Below are 25,548 nucleotides of genomic sequence, written 5' to 3' on the forward strand. Positions count from 1 at the left end.
TATGGTAAGCATAGTGCACCTCTACTTGGTGGTTATGGACAAACCATTGGGCACAGCATTCTGGCTGAATAACCAGATATCTCATCAGTCATTATTACTTATCTTTACTTCTATTTTCTGGTGCGAGATAACAAGCTGAAGCTGTTTTGCTTTTTAACGGTATTGCAAAGCTTTTAATTTAGACAAAATCCTCACACACACACACACACACACACACACACCCACAAATAAGTGAGAAATTGATATAGCCAAAAATGATCGTGACACTGCTCACACATAAAAGTACTGAAATAAGCGAACACAAAAAGGTTGTGAAATTAATATATTTTTCTATAATACTTCCGAATAACTGGCTTGCCTTTTAGTCAAGGGAGGATAGTCTACACAATGTGCCTAGCACAATGAGACAGATCTTCAGCAGTGCATTATTGCACACCTATTTTCAAGCTACACGGTAAAGATTACATTTGTTATGCTCTGCACTCACATCAAAGTATCCACACCAGGAAACTGCTACAGACCATTTCTGAAAGCACTTTTTCAAACTTTTAGTCACTATCTGCAAAATAGATGGAGCAGTGAAACAAATGAGTTAATGAAACATAAGGTGCAGTTTGCCCTTGCATCGTGAATTAACGCTGTGTGGTAATGCATGTAATCCCCTGAGAATAATGAACAAACGTTAATTTAGCATTGTACTCTTTTACTTAATAAAGTTGAGTCAAAATACTGTCAACAGCAATTAAGAGGAACTGAAATTAGCTGAAAGCAGTGAGTCCATTTCCGAGAAAATGGATTGGGTTTTCAATGGGTCATCACGGTTTATTTACCCTATCATTCTCTGATCTGATGAAACATAATCAACATAGAAGTCACACGCAAACTGGGTCCAGCTGCTGCTGTACACGCTGCAACGCTCTGCTCCTCCTTATCTGAAATTGATGTGTTCATTTATGTGGGTGAATGTCGATCAACAAAATTATTCATAATTTCCATTCCCCAGGCAGTATGAACAAATGAGCTCTTCCAACCAAATAATTTAGCAATCGGTCGGGAAGATATGTTGAAAGCAAATGCGACACAGAATTATTCATAGTAGACAGCAGCATGGAGCAAAACAACTCTGCTCTCATCTACATTATGAGAATAAAAAGCGGTCACTGCCTTGTCAAGGAACATTAAACTCATGACATGGCTGCCTTTATTTCAGTCCAGCATAAAAATATTATCAATCAGACACTCGTCTCAGACAGTAAAAAGTGTATAGACATTAGGCAGTGTGTTGCCTTGCGTATTCTGTGTGATCTGGCACAGAAAACATCACTATCAAGTCCTATATCAATTCAGTTTAGATAACACAACATGAGTAGAGAGAGAGCTGTGTGTGCAAAATGAATTACCAAAAGCAATTACGACCACAGTATCCATCTCGTTCAACCGACGTCCAACCACACGCCTTTTCAAGATGCGTCCTAAGTGCATACCTCTGAGCTAAGCTGTTGTGAAAATGTCTTGTTGGTGTATATTTTAATCAAATAATCTTTCGGGCCAGATGTTTCAGAGAGACTGAAGTTCTCATAAAAATAAGCGCAGATAATGATTTTTTTACAGTTTGGGAGCAGCTATAAACTTGACCTGATTTGATCCATTAAGATGCACAGATGTTTATTTACCAAGTTCTTTCATCCGCCTCAGCACTTTGGATTTACAGCACTGTTTGGATGTTGTTGTTACTAAAACGTCCAACATCCAACACGTACACTCCCAGGATGTGCTCCATGTCGTCCAAGTACACAGACATCCAGCCATTCTCCATCCCCACCTGCTCCTCAATCTCACTCACAGCAGGTGAGAGTGAAAACAACGGAGCCGAGCAAAACACAATGATTGGGTATAGGCAGTGACCTTACTGTGCAATCACATCATCCTGTAGATATATTATTTTTCCCAGAGGGAATTTAGATTGTCAGAGTATCAATGCAATATTGAGACGTACAAATAAAACTGAAAATAAAAACTCAGCTGCCTCCACTGTGCAATTACATCGACAAATCATATCACAATACACCGCTTCAGCCCAACACTTACTGCACACAATTGAAAAAAAAGAACTCATACAATTATTTTTATTACAGTAATTGAAGGGATGTAAACACAGTGCTGCCATACCAAACACAATAGTCACCCAACTGTTTAGCCAATACACTAACACATCGCTCACTTAAACCTTCTCAATGTTGAAACAGTTCTGTCCATCAGTTTGTGTGTGTGTGTCTGTGTGTGCGTGTGATTGATTTCACTAACTCCCCAGAGGGGAACATTCCTGAACAGTCTGAAGCTCTGACCACAACGGCTGGGCTCAGCCTTCTAGCTGCGTAAACCACACTGCTGCTGCATGGTGGCTGGGACAATGACAGGAATGCCGGCCGCTACCATTTCCTAAAGTTTGACAACAATATTAAACCGATACATGGTCCTGTGTTCAACATGATATTCATGGGAGGACGTGGATCCCTCTGATTTTTAAGCTATATTTGTTATATGTTTTTCAGCTTGTAGATAGATATGGATAATGAATTTAAATAATTTCTGTATTCATCCATTTTGATATGCAGGAAAACAATGCATGTTTCGTGTAACCTTAAGAAAGAAGTCACATCAATCTCAGAGTTTCTGTTAGTTGGAACAAGTAAAACAGAGAACAGTCCCAAAATAGACAAACAAGCCAACCTGGTACCAAAATAAGGATAGTAAAAAGGTTGGCTGTGTTGTGTGGTAAGACATTCTTTCATAAACCGCTAGTATTATAGGTCTCCAAAACTGTGGGAGGATGACTATTTTCTGTGGACTAAACACATGAACCCACTTGTTTGGAAAGCTCCCTCAAAACTCAACTCAGCACAGGGCTCAGCTATATTCTTTTTTAAACGCACCATAATTGCAGTTCTCCTGGTTTACTTTGCATATTTTGAAAGTCAATGAATGGTGGGACCAGACTCTCAGGGAAACCTGGGACCTGGAGTATCTCCACTGTGCCACACCACTGCATGTCTGGACTCATGCCCTGGGAATGAGAGCAAGTCACTGAGGCTTACCAACTATGATACAATTTTAAATGCTATAATCAATCCTGCACTTAGTTATACCAGATATTTGTCAAAACTATGAAATCACTGGAACATGCACCTGTACCTGTTTTAATTATTGGGCATTGCAATATGTAGATTTGTATGTATGTGTGTTTCTTTTGTGATATTTTTGGGGATGAGTTTGTTTATATGTATTTATGTTTGGTCTGGAACACTTCTGTAATGTATTGAGTGTACTTTTTTTATCTGGACCTTGAGTCTGTAAATAACGAAATATAAATATATAGCCAATACAGTATCTTGTCCAAAACATAGGTAACATTCCCTGAGCTGAAGCAGCCTCCACAAAAACACTTCTCACAAAACAGCCTCTTCAGTGTTTCCTGTGCAGTTGGTTTTCTTTATATTGTGGTAAAATAGCACCATTTTGTGACATTTTATGGATTCATCTAAAAAAATATTGACCGATTAATTAATAATGAAAATTAAGTTAAAGCCATACACATTTGCCATAAATGCAATAATAAATCAGTATTATAAAATCATCATTGTGTCAATGTAATACTGATTTGAAGCATATTAACCTGCCCTGCAGGTTATGTATACTGTACCATTCCCGATGCAACAACCTAGTGACAACAAACCCCCACTGTTAAAAATCGACTGTATGAGGCATCCAGTTCAGTCAGCAGGTTTTCATTCAGCAAAAATCATCACGCAGAATAAAGATGAGCGTGTTCAATAGCATTCACCAGGGACTCAATTTCCCAAACATGTGATGAGGTGGGATTAAACTGAAACTGTACGAGGATGGAAGATGACCTAAAAAGACGTGTTTTAGAACTTGTGAGACACCCAACTGTCGAGCTCATACTACCCAACTTTAAGGACTACCATGAAAACTGAAGAACACAAGACAGACCTGACTTTCACATCAATAAAACACATTATATAACATCCTGGAAGAACAAACACTTCTTTTTCAAAAGGAAATCAAAGAAAAAAAAATTCCTCTAGCGCATTTAGGAGCCATCTCTGCTCCAAGTTGGCAGGTAACCAAAACATTACTGAAACATTCAAAAACAAATAAGCACCTACTCAGAGTGCAGTGGTGCGAGGGGGAAACAGCCTGGTGCTGAAAAGCTCTGAAAAATGAATTTGAAAAATTACAAGAGAGAGGTGTTTGTATGATATTCTGTGCCAAACTGGGTATTTTGACGAGATTCATTTTGAGGCATTTGAATAAAAGCAACTGTATTGACATCTTGAGGTCATTCAGGCTAGAGAAGAAAAAAATACAACTGATGAGAGAAACAAGATGTTTCTTGGATTAGAATTTAGCAACACTGCAAATTCAAAAGTGTACAAAAGGTCCGGTGGATGATCTTTGCAAAATGCATATAAAAAAAACAGTATTATCACACTCAATTTTGATACACCAGCAACACAAAACCAGAAACCTCGCACACGGAAACCTGTTTCTCTATCCCTGGGAGTCATGTGTAGCTACACAAACTCTATTAGTCCTGAGGATACCTAATCTGAAATCTCTGCTACATTGCAGCAAAACCAAACAGCTCAAAACCTGCAGATCTGTTACAACTTAGCAGGACTCCTGTAACAAAGATGAAAAAAAATAAAAAAAATCACTTGCAGCTGTCATAAAAACAAAAGCTCCACCCAAATGCTGCATTCCTCCCACATTGCATTCTCCATCAGGCTAGTTCACCTCATTGTTTTCACTGTAAAAAGGCACATCAAAACTAAGCCCTTACCCTTTTTAAATTGCACCACAAATAACCGCTCCGCCCCCGGGTTGGCTTGTGTGTGCGTGCCAGGAGGCTAGGTCATACTGGCCTTGTTAAAACCGGGGCATCTTGTCCTCGTTACGTGCAGCATGTCATAAGATACAAGCCTAGATACAAACTGCTTCCACAGAAAGATCAGTTACGTCAAACACAGCTGCCTGCAACTTAACAATTTCATTTTCTCTTTCTTCAACAACTGAACTAAGGAATACTATCAAAATTAATGAGAAACCATGAAGTACCTGTATACATTTTTGTTTTGAGCAACAATAACACATTGACACCTGGGAGCTCCCCAGCACAGCCACAGTCTCATCTCAGTGCCATTGCAGATGGTTAAGTGCAATTGCATGCAACAGCCCCATGAATTGGCTTCCTTTCATTAAAGTAATTTGTTCATTTTCCCACCCAGATTTATAGTCAAATTGATGACCTTACTTTAAAAAGTTTAACCTTATTTTAGTTTCAGTGGCTTAGTATCTATGGCATCCTAACCAAGGACATTATAAATCATTGTGAGTATTTTTACATGCTTATCCTGGCTTTTGTTTGGCATTTTGCCTTTGTTCTATAGTTGAATAAAAGCAAAATGACAGGAAACAGGGAAGAGTGTTTTGGAGATATTGTGCAACCTCCTTTTCAACCAGGATGCTGCTTTAATTGTTCATAATGTGAAAATATTCTTGGCACACTTCAGCTTGTATTTTATTTCAATATCTTGTTGTAAATTAAGTTGTTTTCTTAAGTATAGTAACATAATTGATAACAATTAGGCAATGGTTACATACATACCTACCTACCTTTTTTGGGGGGAGGGGGGCATATCATAGTGGGGGGGTGTCCTCCCCCAGGGAAGTTTTGAGCATTAACGACTTAATTTCCTGTATTTGGATACACTTTTATGCACCAATTTGCGGTGGAAATACATTTATAAAGCCTATGTGAAGAAGAAACACACAGATGACTATTCAAAATATATAAAAAATAGAATGAAAGTATGTTGTTAAGTGTCGTTGGGCATTTTTAGGTGGGCATTTGGAAACCCTGTAGCTTTCTTAGTGGGTATACTGTAGATCACAGTCTTTAGGTAGTAAATTAGAAGTAGTAGCTTAAAGTTCTGAAGAAGGCCTGCAGTTACTGAAATATTAAATCATGGAATAAAGCCTACATTGCCCATCTAAAATACTTTTGAATTGTGGCAAGTTACTTTACTAACAATTAACCTGCTAGTTATTCGTTTGCTTATTTATGAATTGTTGATTCTATGATACATGCATAGTTTACCCACTAGAGGTTGTTTTACGTATTTATGTGAAGACTTTTTGTTCCCAGTTTTTCTTTAACAATTAACAAAATGGAGCAAAAATGTGATGACCAAAAAACCTGCTGCCATAATTCCAACTACTATTATCACATATGAACGGAAGAAAAATAAGTTCTTTCCATTTCAGTGAAGACATGCTTCAAATACCTCAACCCTGTGTGTGTGTGTGTGTGTGTGTGTGTGTGTGTGTGTGTGTGTGTGTGTGTGTGTGTGTGTGTGTGTGTGTGTGTGTGTGTGTGTGGTGTGTGTGTGTGTGTGTGTGTGTGTGTGTGTGAGCATGCTCATATTTAAAAGCCAGAGAACAGTGCATGTCCATGTATTTTTATGTCCCCTTGCACATCTGGCTCTTGTTACAGCCCCTGTGACCTGTATGTGGTTCTGCTTCATCCCAGCCCCCATAGCTCCTCTGTGGGAGAGCAGAGTAATGACTGACTGCTGCTGGGCCTTTGCTGGTGCAGTTCCCAGGACCCCTAGCAATATTGGTGTTCACTCCTTTGCCCGAGGCTGGCGATGGCGTCCTGCTTACCAGTTTGTTATTGTCTTTGATCTTTGTCTTCAGGGTAATTTATTTGTAAGGAGAACGAGTGTAGCCAGACATTTATGTCACCCTCTCAGGATATGTCTCCAGAAACACTGATTCATGCACTGCTTTTGTCTTCTCGGGATGTTGGCCTATAGTGATATCACTGTGGGGCAGTTATTTCACAAAACAGTAATTATTGGTTTGACCTGATGCAGTGGCCTTTTGATTTATAAGCTAATCCAAAAAGATAAAACAAATACAGGGTAACAACCTGTTATCTATGGTTGAGCTGTAATAGAAGTACTGACAAATGGAACTGAGAGAACAAATCTCCGGTGTTTCAGGGTATTTGCATCAGATACTGTTTTGCTAACTTTTGGGTGTGAAACAGAATGTATTTTACATCTCTAAAGACTACAAAAGCCAGATGCCTGAAAAGGTTGCTTAATTAAATACCTAAAAGGAGTGGTCAGAAATCCCTTATATCAGCACATCTGGATGGTTCAGGGACACGAGTGAGATTGAAAATAACATCACACTTGGACATGATTAAGACCAGATGGGTAGCTTTTTTCTACACATTCTGACATAACACCTTCTAGGTACAAAAATGGCACACTTAAAGGCGAATCAAATGAACCAGACAATTCTCTTTGCTCAACTTGTTTTTCAGCGGTAAGAAGTGTGTAGGCGTGATTCTATGGTGTTTCATGACTCCGTGAAGATGCGACTGATGGATGACAGACAGACTAAAGTTCCCTGCTCAGTACTTATTTCTCAATCTTTATTATTTTATGTTATTACAAAGCTTGCAGCTACTGAATCATATTCTTACACTCATCTTGTGAAATTTGGCATACATGTCTTTCATTACCAGTTCCATTATCTCAATTTAGATCAATTTGAGCAGAGCATGTCACAAAAAAAACATCTTGCTCTCTGGAGATTGTTAGCAATCTATGAACTGCTTCAGAAACAAAGAGGTTGGTGGAATGCCACAATGAACAAAGTTTTCTGAAAATGCCACTACAGTAACAACTGATGTAGATATCGCAATGTGTTAAATATTTTGTTCCAAAAAATAACTGATAGATAAATTAACGTGAAAGTTTTACTATCCATAAAGTGTAACAACTCAGATTATACTTATATATTAAAATCCTTTTTTGATCATATAAAATATATCAGTTACATTAAGGATATGATTTGGTGTATATCAGCTCCAAACTCCTTCCTATCAACACAGCAGTCTCCAGCAGAGCAAACAGGACAAGTCAATCTCTGCAGTTCATTAACTTTAAAGAAGAGCAGCTTGCACTGAGATAAAGTGAGATCTGGAGCTGCTTAGTGAGAGAGAGGCCGGAGCTTGGAATAAAGGGAGGCTTTCTCATTGACAGCAACACGAGGACCAAAGGCAGTCAGACCAAAAACGCTGCAGAGATGCACCACTCTGCTGCTGATCAACCAAACCAAGATGAGAAACGATCGCTCTCTCTCTCTGGATGAAGAGCCTAGCCTCCTAATGGGTCAACACCAAACAAGGGCCCACATCCAACTGCGCTGTGAACTGTGTTGGCGGTGTTATCGTTACTGCACTTCAAAGAGGCACCAAGTCTAAAGGGACATGCTACACTGGCTCTATAGAACTGCACACTTCGTTAGAGCCATCAGCTCTCATTGGCTAAAGTAGGCCAGAGCCACAGTACACAGAGGGGTACGTTAAAGATTAATGAAGATATTGCACAAGTAAACCAGCCTACAAAACCTGCTTAGGTATAATAAAATATTTAGAGGTGACAATCTATATAGCTGGTGTGTTTGAGCTGCGTGTTTGACTCAAGGACCCTGGAAAGGCCCTCGGGATATAAGGGTGTAACATATCATGAACAGACCCAGTGATGCGATTTCAATAACTGGTTTCCATCCAAGTTTGTGTGACATATATACTACACTATACATCAAAAATGATTAAATGAGGTCAGAATCAGCAATAGATGTATTAATATTGCAAAACTTCTCTTGGGCTCGCTATGGGGTGTTGTATTGTGTAGAGATGAAAAGGCATTCATAATTCAAAAAGATTTAGTAAAGTTTGTCCAAAGGCTTACTTTAAATTATCTGGCCAACATCTCACCAGATATATTAAATGGACATGTCTCTTTTTGTGTTTACATAAGAATATAAAATCTTTTTTAATCCCCTTCAGGGTATAAAATATTGCAAAAATGAGCTGACATAAATTAGCAATAACCTTCACAATATTAATTTATTTCTGAAAGGCTATTTCCATTTTTCATATGGCCGTAAATTTCCTGACACGGCTGCATTTTCTCATTATTCATCTCAGTGCAGCTACTGTGAAAACAAAAGTATGTCAGAGTTTTTGTGACATTTTCCAAAGTATATTTTCACACTTTGCTACAAAGTGGGAGGAAACGCGCGCTAGCATCATGTTAGTGAGCTACAGATATGTGGAGAACCAAAGAGGTCCTGAAAGAACTTTATAAAAAGGTGTTGGTGAGTCTCACTTCTGGCAGATGACTTGGTGGCAAATGCAGCACAAGTAAGAGGAACCACCTGTGTGGGATTGTACAAATCATGCAGACCAGCTCATTTCAGTGCTCAGCTGGCAGCTTCTTCTCCCATCATCTCTGGGCCAATCACATCCCGTGAGAAGATTTTCCAGCTAATTTCTTCAAACCTCTTATTTCCCCACAGTTAATTGCTTCTCTTTTGCAGAGTCCAATTATGGACTCCATACCTTCAGACTCTCATTGCTGGGGTTTTTCAATTCACTCTGGTTGTACTTTGCAGTGAAAATTTAACTGAGCGATGGTTTTGCAGGTTTCTCTATAGAGCTCCCCTTACAGATTCGGAATAGATATTTGACAGCTCCGTTGTTTACTTGTGTCTGACTCCTTGCTCGGTCAATCTGCCATTTACTCTTCTCTGTTCCTCCGACAATGCTTTCCAAGCTTTCTGCTTCATTTTTGTCAGCTCAGCGATGACAATAGTGTGGAAAACTCGGAAAAACTCCATCGCTACCTTGTTAGCCAGTTCCTGAATGTGTGAAGTGCCGTGAAGCAATTTGTTACATCGTGAGACCTGATATCAGGTGATAGTTTGACGCCGAGTCCAGCGACTCGCCGGGTGAAAGTTGCAGGATTGGTTTTCCGGTCACAGGTGCTAGGAGGGAGCAAGACGACCACCCTTCAACTCGAAAAACGTCATTTAACCATTCCAATGACTCCAAAGCTGTTCAGTTAATGTAACTTAAGCTAAAAAAAAAATAAACTACATAGTTCCCCTTTAAAAATTCTATAGAGAAGGCACATAGTGACTTTGGTCACCAAGTGAAATAAATAGTGAATCTGCCATTTGATTAACATTACTGAGATTATTTCTCCAAAATTGGGTAAATATGATCTAAAAGCACTAAAGGTCCCCTGCAAATTATGTCAAATCATATCGATAATATGGCATATGATAAACGATATTGCAATATCTGATTTTGCCAGGCTCTATGGGGAAAATATAAGGAAAACTCAACCAACTGTGGAAGGAAGAGATTAGTTCATCCCTCCATCCGTATCTTCTATTGAATTACTTTCCTTTTTGTTGAGGGATAGATTTAAGTGAAAGTTCTTATAGAGGCTTCCTTTAAGTGCAGTGCTGTGTCATGAGTTACATATAGGAGTGTCATTTCATGTACTTCATCAAAATTACAGATAATATCCAGATAATATCCATCTCTTCTGCTCCTTCTTTAATCTTGTGCTAAACAGAATATTAATAATTTTCATAAAAAAATGGTCTAACCACTTCAGGCTGGAGGGCAAGAAATCAGCACATTTGATAGCGGAAATAGGCCAAGTTGGTGCCACTGAGCACAGTGAGGGCACAGTATGCCAAACACAATCCTCCCTTACATGCAAAGCCCTGGGGTGGACCAGCAGAAGGAGCTATGAAGGAAGTTGACCTCGAAATACGAACACAGACGGTTTTATCTACCCCCAGTGACACAAACCACTGCTCACAAGAAGGGAAGTGTCAGCTTCTGAGAAGTGCATTTTACTGCTTAAGTGAGAGTGTAGGAATAGATGACTAACATTATTTATCATTTTGTATTCCACCTCTGTTTATGAATAATCAAAGAAACCTTTTAAGAAAAATTTGAGATTCAATTTGCATCCTCTAAACATAGTATCATGTACATTTTACATAATGTTTGTATTGTCATGACTCGAACACCAGTAACCTATTTCACATTCCAAAAAGGGGAGGAAGCAGGAAACAAAAAATCTTTCTCAGAAATGGTGTCACTGACACTCCTTATAGAACACTTAATCATGACACAAGCTCTGTGCAGGTAGACTTTCATTTTTCATGTTCAAAACTAAAACTGAATCTCAAGGTATAACAACTTGTTATATTTGTGATTGTGCAACTTTACTTGTGGATCAATGACGATAATGTGACTGGTTATTGTTAAACAAGATGAATGCAAAGTCATCCAAAAGGCTGTAAATTGCTCAACACAAAATAGGGCCAAAAAGTTTTCCTGCAACATTGCAAAGAGCAAGTTAAATATTGAGAGCCTGTGCTCCGTCATGAGCTGCATACAAGATGGACGAGATGGTGAAAGCCTGAGGCCAGAGAGGGACAATGTTTCAAAACACATGACTGACCTAAAAAAATATATATAAAAAGAATCTAACTAGCAGTTTAACCAGCAATCAAGCTCAGCAGATCTTGTGGCCGTCTGATCCATTTCACAGATTGCACTATGAGGATTCTTAAGATTTGTTTAACTTCTGTCAGTACTAAACAAATTACTTATACTACTAATAGCAGTCCCTTGAATCCCATTTCACCATTTAATTAAATACAGGCGTAAAGGAGGTGCAATAGAACCAGACGTAGCACAAAAATGTGATTTGCCATGAAAAAAAAAAATGCACTGCAAGGCTGATGATGTGGGCAAGAAAAGGTCTTTAAAATGCAAAATAACCATTCGAGATGCAAGCTGGCAGTTAATACCCATTTACCACAGTGTGAGTCAGCTGTTTCTTAATTTTATTACTTTACCTTGGTTTTAATTATTTCCCTTGTTCTAAAATGGCCCTATAATGTTGAAGTGGAGTCAAAGTGAGAGGTGTAGCCATTTGCACACCACTTGGTCAAGGCAACCTTTTACTTTAAAAAAACAAAACAGCTAGCCCCGGTCATTCCAGCTACATTCATATCAATATTCCTTACTGGCATCATCTATTGCAAAGACAAAAAAAAGTGATGAGAGTAGACCGTTTTCACACACCCAGCCATCAATGTAACATTTAATTACAAAAACAAAAGGGCACATCCCACCAACATCCCCTTAAAATACAGAAGAGCAAGTATACTTAAAGTAATAAAGATAATGAGTTAACTTAGCACTTATTATTGGGGTTTGGATTGTGGTTGTTGACTTTGACAAGCATTAACACTGTTTATCACATAGCTGTAAAATGAATTCAGCAGCGAAAATCCTTGAAGATGTTATGTTGCATTAAAGAAAATTTGTATTATCTCAACAATGAGCAAAATCATGTACAACATATGGTCGAGTGTAACGGGAGTACATAAATGTGTATACGCCATCATAACTACATGCTGCATGTGTCATTATGGAGGATCATGAAATCTGACGATGTTTAGGGTATAGGGCATATGGATGCCATAGTGTGAGTAGTACATTGTATTGTAATAAAAACCAGCATCATCGGAGCTGTAAAACCTGCCCAGCTGGAGTCTTTGATCCTCCTCTCAAGCTCTCCTGCCTAATTCCAACACCTGCACACAGCAGCAGAGTCAGACACAGAGCTTACACTCACCATGCCTTGCACACATAGCTCACAAAGATACTATCATTCCTCACCTGTAGGCAGAAAACAAAAAGGCTTTACAGATTTGTTTGTTCCCAGCTCTAAAGTAATGGCTTGATTTTAATCAATGAGCAGTTAGGTTCTGGAATGCAGTCGGGGCGATGCAGAACGTTGGAGCATCTATATTATGGTCACACTTGTGGTTATACCTCACCTTTCAAAGTTAATGACCAGAGAGGATACATCAATAACGTGCTGAGGGCTTAACATATGCAACTGTTTTGAGGATTTATCATGGCAATGTCATGTTGCCAGTTTTTATACTATATTTGTCCAACAGAAATCCTCCTGAAGCCAGTGTCCAAAGCAGTCAACTTAATTAGGGCTGCACCAAACAATTATTTTCATTATTGCTTAATCTGTCCAAATGTTTTTCTCAAACAACTTTTTAATCTAGAATTGTCAGAAAATTGTGAAAAATGTTCATAAAGCCCAAGGTGACGCCTTTGAATGTCTTATTTTGTGCCGCCAACCGTCCAAAATCTAAAGATGTTCATTTCTTAATTATACAAGAAGAAGAAAACCCCTCAAACAAAAACCAACAAACATTTGAGAAGCTGGAACCAGAGAAATGACTCAAATTGATAAATCGAAAATATGAAAAATGTTGCCTATTAGTCTTCTGTTGATCAAATACTAAATGAAGACACTAATTGTTGCAGCTCCAAACTAACAAATGCTATCCTGTATCTTTATTCATTCAACATCTTTTCAACACTACAGGAACCTTTTTAAGTAGAAGAATTATAACTTGTACATGTACGAAGAATTTCTTCTCTCTAGCAATAAATAGGTTTCTGTCTCATGAATTTCTGTTTGATCCTTCAAACTAACTTTTTAAATTTGGCCCCAGCAGCCTAACACACACACACACAATAGGACATTTGTAATAATTGGATGATTTAGCAGCACAAGATGGTTTCTCTGCTTATTTTTACAGAACACATACTGGGTAAGGTCAGGCTCTTTGGTGTTGTGGTCGGGCATAGAGTAACTGGGATTATTTTTAACAAAAATCAAGGCCAGCACAGGAATCTAACTTATGAAGCAGGTTTAATAAGAAGAATAACTGCTTTGAGTAAAAACATCTGTTTTAACTTGTGTCAATGTTTCACATTTGAGAGAGCTCAATGCTTTACTCAGCATTTATTGAGCCAACTTTATAAAGGCTGCATCGTGATACAGGCCCTTGCTCTGCCCTTTTACATTCTTAATTGCCATGTCAAAATTAGCTTGTCAAGCTAGCTCTCGTCAGACACAACAGTTAATGTTCCCTCCCTCAAAATACTATAAAATAGTTTTAAGCAAGTTGCTGAAACCTGCGAAACCACAGCTCTAGCCTCTCCAGGATGCAATTCTGCAAATAAATGGGTGTAGCTGCTTTGTCTGGAGTCCCCGCTGTCCACAGGCAATACATAGTTTAAGGATTTAAGTGCGTAGGATTACTCATTAGTCTGCATGCTGTGATTCAGAGCACAAATAACATTTCTGGTCATGACGAGTAAGAAAATATGGTGCAATGCAGAACATGGTTCCCTAAAAGCATGCTGAGACTATGTAATTAAACATGTGCATGGAGGGACACTATTTGTTGTCTATCAGAAAACTATCCTCACATTCCTATATTATACTTTGAATATAAATATAAATATAAACCTCATTTAGTGCAGTAACTGAAAGTCTAAAAGGTATATTGTGCAATCTTAAAATTACAGCTCTTCTATATCAATGAATTTCTTCTAAAAACAAGTGCAGAGAAACAGATGATCCTAAAATGTTTTTTTAATGTCAACCATAGAAAATGAATTGCTATTTGAAGTAGTACTTGTGTACAACACAACATAGGTATGCATGTTTAGATACTTTAAAACTTAATTTAAAGAGTCTGTGGCTGAGATGAAAATCAGCAGTAACATTACAGCCTCAAGGTTTTGGTTTGTACAAAATAAGTACATCCAACATTAAATCAGATATCCATTGCCAAAAATGTGCTAGGAAAAAGCCAAAAAAGCACTTTCTATCAGGACAAGGAACTGTTGAACAATAGTACACAAGACAAAGAAGACTCATGGCAAACAAAGATAAAAAAAACTCCAGTAGTCTTGCTGAAGACAATTTAACAAGTCTTACTAAAATCCAGAGAGGACGTGAGAATGTTGGCTAACTAGTTTGCACTTAGGTCCAACAGGAAGTGATAAAAGAGTTGTACGTTACTGGCAGTGGTGTAGTGGTAAAAAAAAGAGGTGGGTAAACTATAATTTCTGTGATCAGGTGAACCACGACGCGATCACCGATAAGGTGGGCCACGGCCTACCGGTGTATCCTGATGACACTGCAATAGGCTGTCATTTATCACTGGTTGTTCCCTCATAGGTCACACAATCAGTATTCAGTTCATACATTAATCAAAGTTCTTGTTAAAAAGATTCAAGAAGGAATTATATGGTGGAAATCTATAATAATATAATAATCTATTACTAAATGCCAAAACAGAGACAACAAAAATATGTGTAAAATATTTACATTTAACAATCTAGAATCAAAGACCTTTTTACTTTTGTCTTAAAAAAAAATTACTCAAACCAACTAAACGATTATAAAAATAGTTGGTGATTACAGTTTATATATATATTAAAAACCCCATTGATTTTCTCCATATTAATTTATATTATCAGCCATAATGTATAAACCATCCCAGGTAGACTGACCCAGTTTCTGCTCCTGATGAAGCTAGAAGTCTGTATGATATCAACCTTGTAACATTATAAGAAAAACAATTATCCACTACCTTACGTAGAAAACCTACATTACCCACAATCCTAAGCGTAACAGCAACGTTTCTGATCGGTACAACTCGCTTTTACCATAGAAACGTTTACCGTACCTGCGAAACCGCGAACAGCTAGAGCGACAAAAATAACTAGCTAGCTGACTAGCAAAGGGAGCATCTAGTCACTAACTGTCAGTGGCCAGAGAATGAAATAACATCCAGTTATTTATCAGACAATATATCCTGAATTTCCCTAATGGGAAAAGGTAGCTAGGTGACCTGCAACTTCATGTCTGAAAGGGGTAGGCTAACCTAATCAATGCCGTGGCTTTTTGAGTCAGTGGCAAGAATCTGCCATTAACCAAATTAACCTGAAAAACATTAAGTTGAGTCCTGTTTTCCGAGCTCACTCACTTTGGGCTTCTTTTTGAGACCGTTTGCTGGCATCAGGAGGACGGCAGCTGTCTTGGCGGCGTTTAAAAAAATGATGGATATCCATTTTTAATACCCATTCATCATTAACTACATGAGACATGTAGCCTAATGTAGGATAGTGTGACTGGCGAATCTTTGACTGTTGCTTCCTGCTTTATGTTCTAAGCCCCCAACGTCGCCTTCCAGGCAGCGCTGCCTGGAAGGCGACGTTGGGGGTTGCATACCCCAAACACCACAAGAGATTGGTCCACACTGACAGTAATGCAGCGCAATATGATAGACTTCGTCTTAGGTTTAACAACCTATGAAACTAATAGTGAACAATATGAAACTAAAACAACACAAGCTTAATTTAGAATGGCTTTGGGACGATAGGCTATTCAGAGGTGGATAAACGCACTTTGGAGGTGGGTAAACGCCATTTCAGAATTTTGAGAGGTGCATAAACGGCGTTTACGTGCGTTTAGCCTCCACTATATCACTGGTTACTGGAGCACACAGGGAATGTTTCATTGCCCACACCCACTGTGCCTGAAAAGCTACAGGCATAATAAGATCTGAATAATCTAAACCTTCCCCAAGATGGAAGTTGCTCAACTAAAGTTCACCTTACTCCTCCAAAGTTAACTCAACTCAAACTCTCTCTTGGCTGAGTTTCCATTACAGCCTCTGTTGTCCACGTCTCTAACTGCAGAAATCTGGCATTTTCATTGCTTTCTTTTTAGCTTTTACACACAAATTTCATCATAAATTAGCAAGAAAATGTATTTCAGATTTATGCGTTTTTCATCCATTCTCATGCGGAAACACTTATTTTTTTTACATGAAATGGGGACACAGTTCTAATCTTACTACCATGCAGTGTTTCGTCCACTATTCACTTAAAACCAAAGCACTGTGTGTGTTGGTGAAAATCACCAATTATTAGCAATTTGTCTAGCCTTTGTAGGTTTCAGTAATCTTCAGATCTGTTCCAAACTTTAGACAAAGTCATGATTGTGGACTGTGGCTTTAAAAACTTTCACGTTTTTTTAAGCACCGACAAAAAGAGGAGTGCAAAAGGTTTTCCTACATTGTATTAAGCCATTGACTAAAATTAAGTTGCATATTAAACTGGGCCTACAATAACATGTAGGGCAGCCTAACACCTATAAACATTTTTTTCTTGCATAGGATACTAAACTATTGAAATATTAATTTAAAATGACTTTAAAAATCATCTTTTAATGTTTCACAAACATGTGGCCTAGTGGATCTTTAGAATTAACTGTCTGTGGGTGGCTACCTTATTCATATTCGTGAATAATATGCTGGTGTTATGTTAAGCAATTTTAATTTTAGAAAAAATTCTTTCAAAAATTGACAATAATAAAATTATTAATTAATTAATAATAATAAATCTGCAGTGAATCTGAGGACCCTCAGGGGTCCCGGACCCCCTGTTGAAGATCTCTGCTATAGGATATTGTCATAACCGGTTCACAAACAAGCAAGCAACCAGGACTGAAAAAAAACATCTATTCTTGTCTGTTTGATCAGTGCATTACAAAGCTTCCTGCTCCTTGCAACACCACTGTCACAAAACAATGAGCTGTAAAAGATAATGAAACGGGGACAAGGTGTTTAGTTCCTGGTGATCAAATCACACACTACAGTCACACAATAGGCTGAATATTGGCTTTCACTGTAACTGACATTTCAGGGAAATAAGATCAAGAACTATTAATACTTTTAAAAGACTTTAGTGTTCTGTCTTTGGATGGAAAAAGTGGAAAACAACAGGAAACACACAAGTGCATGATGCTCTCTGACAGCTGAGCCAACAGGAAACACCAATAAAAGGAAATGACCCATAATAATGAAGAATCAAACCTAACTCATAATAATCATTAATGAGCACATCTGAATATTGATGGGATATAATACAGAAACGAACAAGTCATATTATACACAGTGAAGGGACCTGTGCGTAAAATAGCAGCAAGCTAACCTCCTTTTATGCAAACTCTCAGGAGGCTGATGCGTCCTATATTTGCATAGTCAAATTGTAGTTCGTTTCATTTTCCATGGCTGCTGTAGTGCTCATTTGAGTGCTTCAGTTCTTTGACTTTCTCATAATATCTAAACATTTTACCATTGCAAATGCAGGAGGGAAACAAATTAAGCCAAAAGTGCATCTTATTACTTACATGTCCGTGATTTATGAACCCATGTTTACTGGCAATTTGATCAGCTTCCTCCAGACCTCCAGGTATGTGGACAGCCCATGTGTTGGTGTAGACCTTCTGACACAGTGCTGGTCTCAGCCCAGAGACCAGCAAGACCAACAAAGGCCCGAGTAGCAACTCCAGAAGCCTGAGCCTGCGGCCTACAGAGGGACATGGAGTGCCAGAAGCCATGGGTTCTTTTAGTGCAGCACAGTCTCTGAGCACAGCGCCTCTCCGAAGGGCCAGGGCTGCCCACAGTACATGCAGGTGTACGGAGAGACAAAGAAGGGGGTAGTCACAGCTCACCTGACAGAAAGAAAAAAAAAAAAGGAAAAAAATGCAGGTTTACACTTCTGCAAAGACTGGTGAAGGTTTACAGTGGCGAGTCATGCCTTGTAATTCATAAAACTGTAACAAAGAAGAAGACTGCACACCCTGGACATGTCAAGATCCACGGGGAAACTATTCACATGAGGCCAAACAAAGAACACTTTGAGGTCCAAACTAAATGACAATGTGTTGAAATGAAGACTAAACACATTAAATAATATATGAATCGGTTTTGACCATGAAAAAGAACAGCCACCCCAACAGCCATTTGGATCAGGCATACTACAGCCCAGCTAAGTACAGGCATTTGATAATCCCACAGGAAGCAGGGAGCAGGACGTTAAGGCCAGGCCTGATGTTGTGGTCAGACACACAGCAGCAAGATCTGGAGTTTAAAATCCTGTGGGAGGATACGGTAGATACTGTAGATGAAGCTAACAAAAAAGGAAAATGCTTAGGTGTCACAGGTTGCCAGCAGAGGTGAATGAGTGTGGTTGGAAAACCTAGACTACAGCCTGGATGCTGAGGGATCACTGCAGAGTTGGTCTCACTTTGAGGGGAAGTAGCCACTCAAGGATGGAGTTTAAATGTCTCATACAGGCGCTGAATGGCTGAGGCCAAGGACAGAACATACACACTTTAAAGTGTCAGAGAGAAATGTTGGACTACAGTAGTACTCGGGTATTTCATTTTAGTACGCTGCTGACTCACAGGTTATCACTAAAGCAATAAGAAACAAACATCTAAAGCATCTTCTGAATAAGACAAAGAAATATATCATCTGATATAGCTACACCAGGCAGAGCTGTTGGCTTTTGCCTCATAACTGTTGTTCTGAGCCAGAAGGGTCAGCTGCGCCTTCAGTCAGTTGAGACCATTAGCCAAAGTTCTAACTCTATTGTAACCACCAAGTTGACTGGACAGCACTAAAAGCAATGCTCTTATTCTGTGTTTCCTACTGTAAACAGTCAGTTATCCTGATTCTAGTCTACCGTAGGACAGGGTTTTATCATATTTTTGCAGGTGTGACAGCCTTCTATAAACCAATCCCTCTCCTGTGTTTGCCATCCAATGAACAAAATAACCAAATTGAACTCACTGTGCCATTATGCCACACTCAACATGAACAAACAAGCTCCTCAAATTTACCCTGATCAGTTTATTGAGAAGCAAGAATGACCCCTTTCAAGGTAGTTGGGACAATAATCATTTACACACATTGTTCATTTTGCAGACATTTTTAACTGTCTATTCACTTAGGCTCCAATACATAGACAAATAAATTCATCCCTTTTCTATTAGACATTTGTACAGTTTAAATACTGAGCTGTATACATTTACCTAAGTCCACTTTTTTTATACATTCTCAAATGTTCACGTAACATGTATAGGCAATTTAGTTTCATTTAATTACATACTTAAAGGGATTTTCCCTAATAATGCAACTTCAGATACAGGTTTCATTTGTTGGAGTAGGGCTACTCTTCTGTGTACATTTACATAACAACAAACATATCCACCAATTCAACTATACTTAAAAAAAATTATATAATTTCAGTATACATCAGTCACTAATTTGTTTTGAATGACCTTAACAGAAGAATTACTTTTGCTAGTGTAAAAATCTCTTTGTTGGCTGACGTCACCCCCAACCAGCCCCGTCAGACACCACCTAACAAGGGCATGGGTCTGTCCGAGGTTTCTTAATAAAAAGGACGTTTTTCTCGCCACAGTTGCACTAAATGCTTTGCTCTTGGTGGAATTACTAGAATTGTTGGGTCCTTGTAAATTATAGAGTATGGTCTAGACCTATTCTATCTGTAAAGCGTCTTGAGATAACTCTGGTTATGAGTTGATACTATAAATAAAATGTAACTGAATGTTTCCATCTGGCTGGCTACTCAGAAATTACAAGGATCTCTTGATTTTAGGATCCCTTGATTACTTCTTCTATTCTATTCTAAAACAAATAAAGCTACTGCAGATCCCCTCTCGGTGGCATTTATCATTTATTAACAAACAACCCTCCGGTTTCTATTATAAAAGAAGCCTTGTTTGGTCAGTGGCAATTTAAATTAATATTTAAATCCCTCGTACCCTCTGCAATTAGTTTGTCAAACTGAACTGAAATGTTAGGCGGTGTACAGTGAAAAAGACCATTTAAAACTGCTGAAATGACTTGATCATTTTAACCGCTAGTAACAAGTACTGTAAATTTATAAAGGCTTGAAATAGGTTCAATGCATTGTAAAGCCCTATGTAGTTGCATTATTAGCAATCAGCAAGCTTACAGGTCAGCCTGGCTGTAAGTATGCACGACAAGCTGCTAATCCATGCCAGGCACTTCAACAGTAGATGTTCATTTCCTAATATCTGGATAAGAGCTAACTGAACAACACATCCTACTTAATATAAAACAAGCATCATGTATATTAAACCAAGCAGAACAAGTTAGGTGTCGTAAGATTCTCTCAAAGTAGAACCCCTCCACCACCTTTTTTTAATTCTCCCTTCAAGTTTAATTAATCCTATTTGAAGACATACAAATCAGCATAAATTAAGTGGCAAGGATCCACACCCAACATCAATTACATGTTTACTTTTTTATCATATGCTCAGTGCTTCGTGGCTATTTAAGCCAATATTTTCTAGTAAATTGTGACAAAAGAATGTATCAGATTTACATTAATCACATTTTTTAACTACAGTATATAAAAAGGAAAATAAGCTAAAAAGAAAAGGAAAAAGGAAATCTGGTGGCATAACTTACTCAACTTTGTCCTCTGTCCTTTGATGCAACAGGTAAATAGAGTGTGAACGTTTCCAAACCTCTGTTTGATTTCCAGACACACACTGACATTTAAGTACAAAAACATGTGACCTCACGGGTACTCAGCCACTCCGATCCTTTAACGTCAGCATGAAAACCACACAGCATGGCGCAACAACTGCCATACTACGTTTACGTTTCGCAAGAGAGTAAGGAGAAGCCGACCGTCGCACTGTGAGTGGTCTTTAGTGTTGCCACAGTAAATGATACCATATGCCAGACTGTGATAACAGACATTAGAACAAGAAAACTACACCAAATTATCATTAGCCAAGTGTCATTAAACCCAAAAGGATAATACCAGCCTCATTACCAAAGTCATCGGGACGTTTTAAAAAGGAAACTTTTAACACCTCATCAGTTTATTATTTACATTTTAATGAGATAAAAATAAACTCAAAAAGCATTTAGCCCATATGACCTTTTCTCACACGCAAATACCTTGCAATTACTGCCGGTTCTCACATTTTGACTCACACAAAATTAATATCTCGGTGCTAGAACACTCAGGTAAACCCACAGAGATTTTGGAAATAACAGGTTGTGTAGGTAAGGCAAACTTATTGAAGTGACAGAAATAATATTGATGACTTAAGGTTAATTTAATATGCCATAAACAACCCCTCACAATCACATTGTATTTGCAGCTAAAATTAGCAAAATATTACTGAACCTCAGTTCCTAAATTGTGATATACAGCGGTATTCTCATGGCAGATCGACAGGGACAATAAGTGACAAAATAATGCCAACATCTTCCTATTTAAAGGTTGTGATTTGTATAGTCATATGGTGTACAAATAACAAGTCACATGAGACACGGCCATATTCTAACCGCATACTTACTGGAACTATATTCTCAGGAGTGGAGTGATTAGCGCAACACAGAAAAGCACAGTTACTTCCGTCAACAAAACCAAAGTGAATAGCTAGCTAGTAGCAAACAACACTGGTGATCATGGCTGACTTTGAGGAATTGTCAGAGGATTTTTACTTGGTATCAAACCAAGCTTCCAGAACCATATATTTTTGAGCCAGAATACACAGACGAGAAGTTACAAATTTTGGAAGCTGATAGACAAAATGTCGAACAGACTGAGATCGAGGGGAGAATCAGAATGAACACTATGCTTTTAGTATCTAGTAATTGTTGACTCTTTTACTCCAACTCTGAGCAAACTCCAGGTGAACTCGCTGTCTCTTTAGTAGCCCACCAGTGCTTTGCCTTTCTGAGAATATAGTTCCCAGTTAGTATGCGGTTAGAAGATGGCTGTGTCTCATGGGACTCATTATTTGTCCACCCTGTGACTATACAAATCACAACATGTAAATAGGAAGATGTTGGCGTTATTTTGTCATTTATTGGGAGCAGTAGCTAGTTGGAACCAGTTACCTGCAGGATCTTTGCTAGGCTAAGTTAATGCTGGGGGCGTCAGATACAGTTACAGCATGCACAGAGATGAGAAGGGTATGTGTGGACTAATTCTGGGAAATACAGTGAATAAGCTAAAGTCCGAATATGTTGGTGTGTTCCATTGCCATTTAATGGCTTTGTTAAGTTAGCTCATATACTGTACACATTTGCTATTCAAAATTTAGTGTAATAACCAGCAGCAAGCCAACAATCAGACCATTATTATGACAAAGAATATGCTTTAAATGTTCAGATTGTTTGGCTGGTCTTCAATCAGGTTTTACACATTTGCCTTGTTTTTTTGTTTTGTTTTTAAATGTGCTTAAGGTTGCAGTGTTATCAGAATCCGCATTTAAATGAATAACATCTGTAATGTGGATCACAGCAAGGGTTTATATTCTACAAGTATAAATTAGGGTCTGAAAGCAAATCCTTGTAATGTGTTTCTTTGTGCACATTAAACCTGAAACCTTCACAGAGACTGCATTTGAATTCAATTCAATGTGTTGTCAATTAAAATATTTAAAAAAACTGGCACTGTGAAAGCTTTGGGACCTCTGTTAGAAGTCCACAGGTGCTCTAAGTAAAAGGAGAAAACAGGAAACAAAATGGTGGAAATGCACACGTCTGGAGAGTTATACATCTAGATCCTGACACAATGAGTATAAAAGCCAGGATGTCAAGAAGAAGAACAGAAAAACACCTCTGTCTTTCAACTAACACCTCCTTGGCCACATTGTTTGCCCTGGTCTGTTCTTCCTTTTTTCCCCTGGTATATTTGTTTTGAGCGATGCATGGTCATCTACTTCTTTAGACTTACTACAGTAGTGATTCATTATTAATGCGTCTTACAAAAGACTTCCATAATATTTTCTACTACACAGGTAACTATAGAGTTTTCTCTTTCTAAGTTCAGCTTTCCCAAGATGAGAAGTAGTAGCCTTGTATAGTATAAGCCAGTGCTCACTCAACTAGTGCTCATTCAACTTTAACTCTACTGAAACATCTTATTGTACAGTAGAAGCAAACAGCCTGACACTTACTACCCCAAATAAAGGGCATTGTGTGGTACGTAACTGCACGTAAGGGGATAAATAACCTTGTTTCAGTGTTAAATCATAATGATCAGCAGCTCAGGATTGCCTCACTGGAGAGATAAAATGTCAGACAGTTGGATGTAGTAAAAGCACAAACACAAAGGAGGTCAGTTGCCATAATGAAACACCCATTTCTATTCTACTGTGACACTTAATAGCTGAAGCTCAGTGACTCTTTTCACAGGAAGTTAGTATTCATACCAATTCAGGCTCTGTTTAATCAGAGTGTACAAGAAAATGTACACAGTCCAGTCCAACAGAACAAGTTGTGTTTTACATTGATTACTCCCTGATGTCAACGTTCAGTCCCAAAGCAATATATAGGCATAACCTTAATAATCCCTGATGCATCGGAGTATGACATTAAAAAGTAAGTTTCCTATGAGCTGCACAACAAAAACAACAACACGTAGGCTACTGTGCTTTAAAAAAAAAAGGACAAAAAGATGAACTGCAGTTACAGTTAGGGAGCCGGAAAACTTCTCTCGCTCCGGCCTGTAACGCTAAATACTTTGTTCATAAGCTAAAGTTAAGAGGTTTAAATACACCAGCTGATAGGAGTTTGCGGTTATCTGACTCACCTCACACGTTAAGTCCGTGATAACAAAACGTATTCCTAATGTCCCACGGAGCAGAGGCTGGCGCTGAACCGATGATGACTCCTGCGCTTGACAAATATGTCTGAAACTGTACCTCGCCGGGATTAACGTAAACTTGACACCGCGGTAGGCTGACCTGCTCCGTCTCACAGGTGCCTCCCCTTTTCCTCTCCTCTCATCCACCCCTGACGAACATTTCCGACCTTAGCTACATTTTACTACCCGTACCGACCGAGCAGTGTGGAGCACGAACAACACACAATTCTTCCCAGGAACAACCACAGAAACCGGACACGGCGCAGTCGACGTCACGTCGGCGTGAGTGAGTGTGTGAGATCCCCCCTTCGCAACACACACACACACACACACACACACACACACACACACACACACACACACACACACACACACACACACACACACACACCACACACACACACACACACACACACACACACACACACACACACACACACACCACACACACACAAGGGATCAATAAACAACACGCCGTCCTGTCCGGTGTCAGGGTCCCGGTGGTACCAGAGGCAAACTCGCCGACCACGCATCCCAAACAAGTAAAATTACAATCTCGAAAGCAAATGGGAAACTTACGATCCGTTCAACTTACCAGCTTCCTTTTACATCCTGCTCGCACCGGCTTGTTTTTGTCTCTCACCTCGGTGTTAAAACCGACGACGGCACGGTGAAGCGGCTGAAAAATTAATGAGATAGAATAGCTGGTTATAAATAGTCATGATACCCCTCTGGTGTAGCGCTGAGTGGTCCGTTCAAGCCCCAGGAAATACGTCACGGCCGTGGACAGAGTGGAGACCAGACGTTAGAGCAACACCTACTTACCGGCCAGCAGCGTTGCGACACACCCACCTGCTGGTCACAAGCGGAACAGCACCTCAGTCTTCAAACCGAGGCTGATACCAAATAAGATATTTATTCATAGATGGATGGATTTATTTCATTTTTTTTACAGTAAAACACTTAATAGATGCCCAGTAAATTGCCAGAAAGCACCATATTTATTGAGAAAATTGTTGTGGCTAGTACTCACACAATAAATGAACATTTCTTAGGGCCCATTTGGGGGACCCCGGGCAAAAAATTGCCTTTAGACCCCTATTGACTTCCAGCCGTTCCTCTCTGTCACTGTGCAGTGTGTATGTATCCTGTCACTTCCAAGT

The 25,548-nt window shown here is 38.9% G+C and overlaps 1 protein-coding gene across 1 annotated transcript in view; it reads right to left on the minus strand.

Annotated features, from left to right (window-relative positions):
* furina (furin (paired basic amino acid cleaving enzyme) a) overlaps window positions 1–24,648 on the minus strand; it is a 72,932-nt gene extending 48,284 nt beyond the window's left edge. Inside the window, 2 exon segments of the mRNA XM_032521368.1 lie at window positions 18,063–18,386; window positions 24,332–24,648. Of these exon segments, the coding sequence (XP_032377259.1) occupies window positions 18,063–18,272 (210 nt within the window). The 5' untranslated portion in view covers window positions 18,273–18,386; window positions 24,332–24,648.
* Window positions 24,649–25,548: the final 900 nt, after the last annotated feature.

This window comes from Etheostoma spectabile, chromosome 1 (genome assembly GCF_008692095.1).
Source record: "Etheostoma spectabile isolate EspeVRDwgs_2016 chromosome 1, UIUC_Espe_1.0, whole genome shotgun sequence".
NCBI lineage: Eukaryota > Metazoa > Chordata > Actinopteri > Perciformes > Percidae > Etheostoma > Etheostoma spectabile.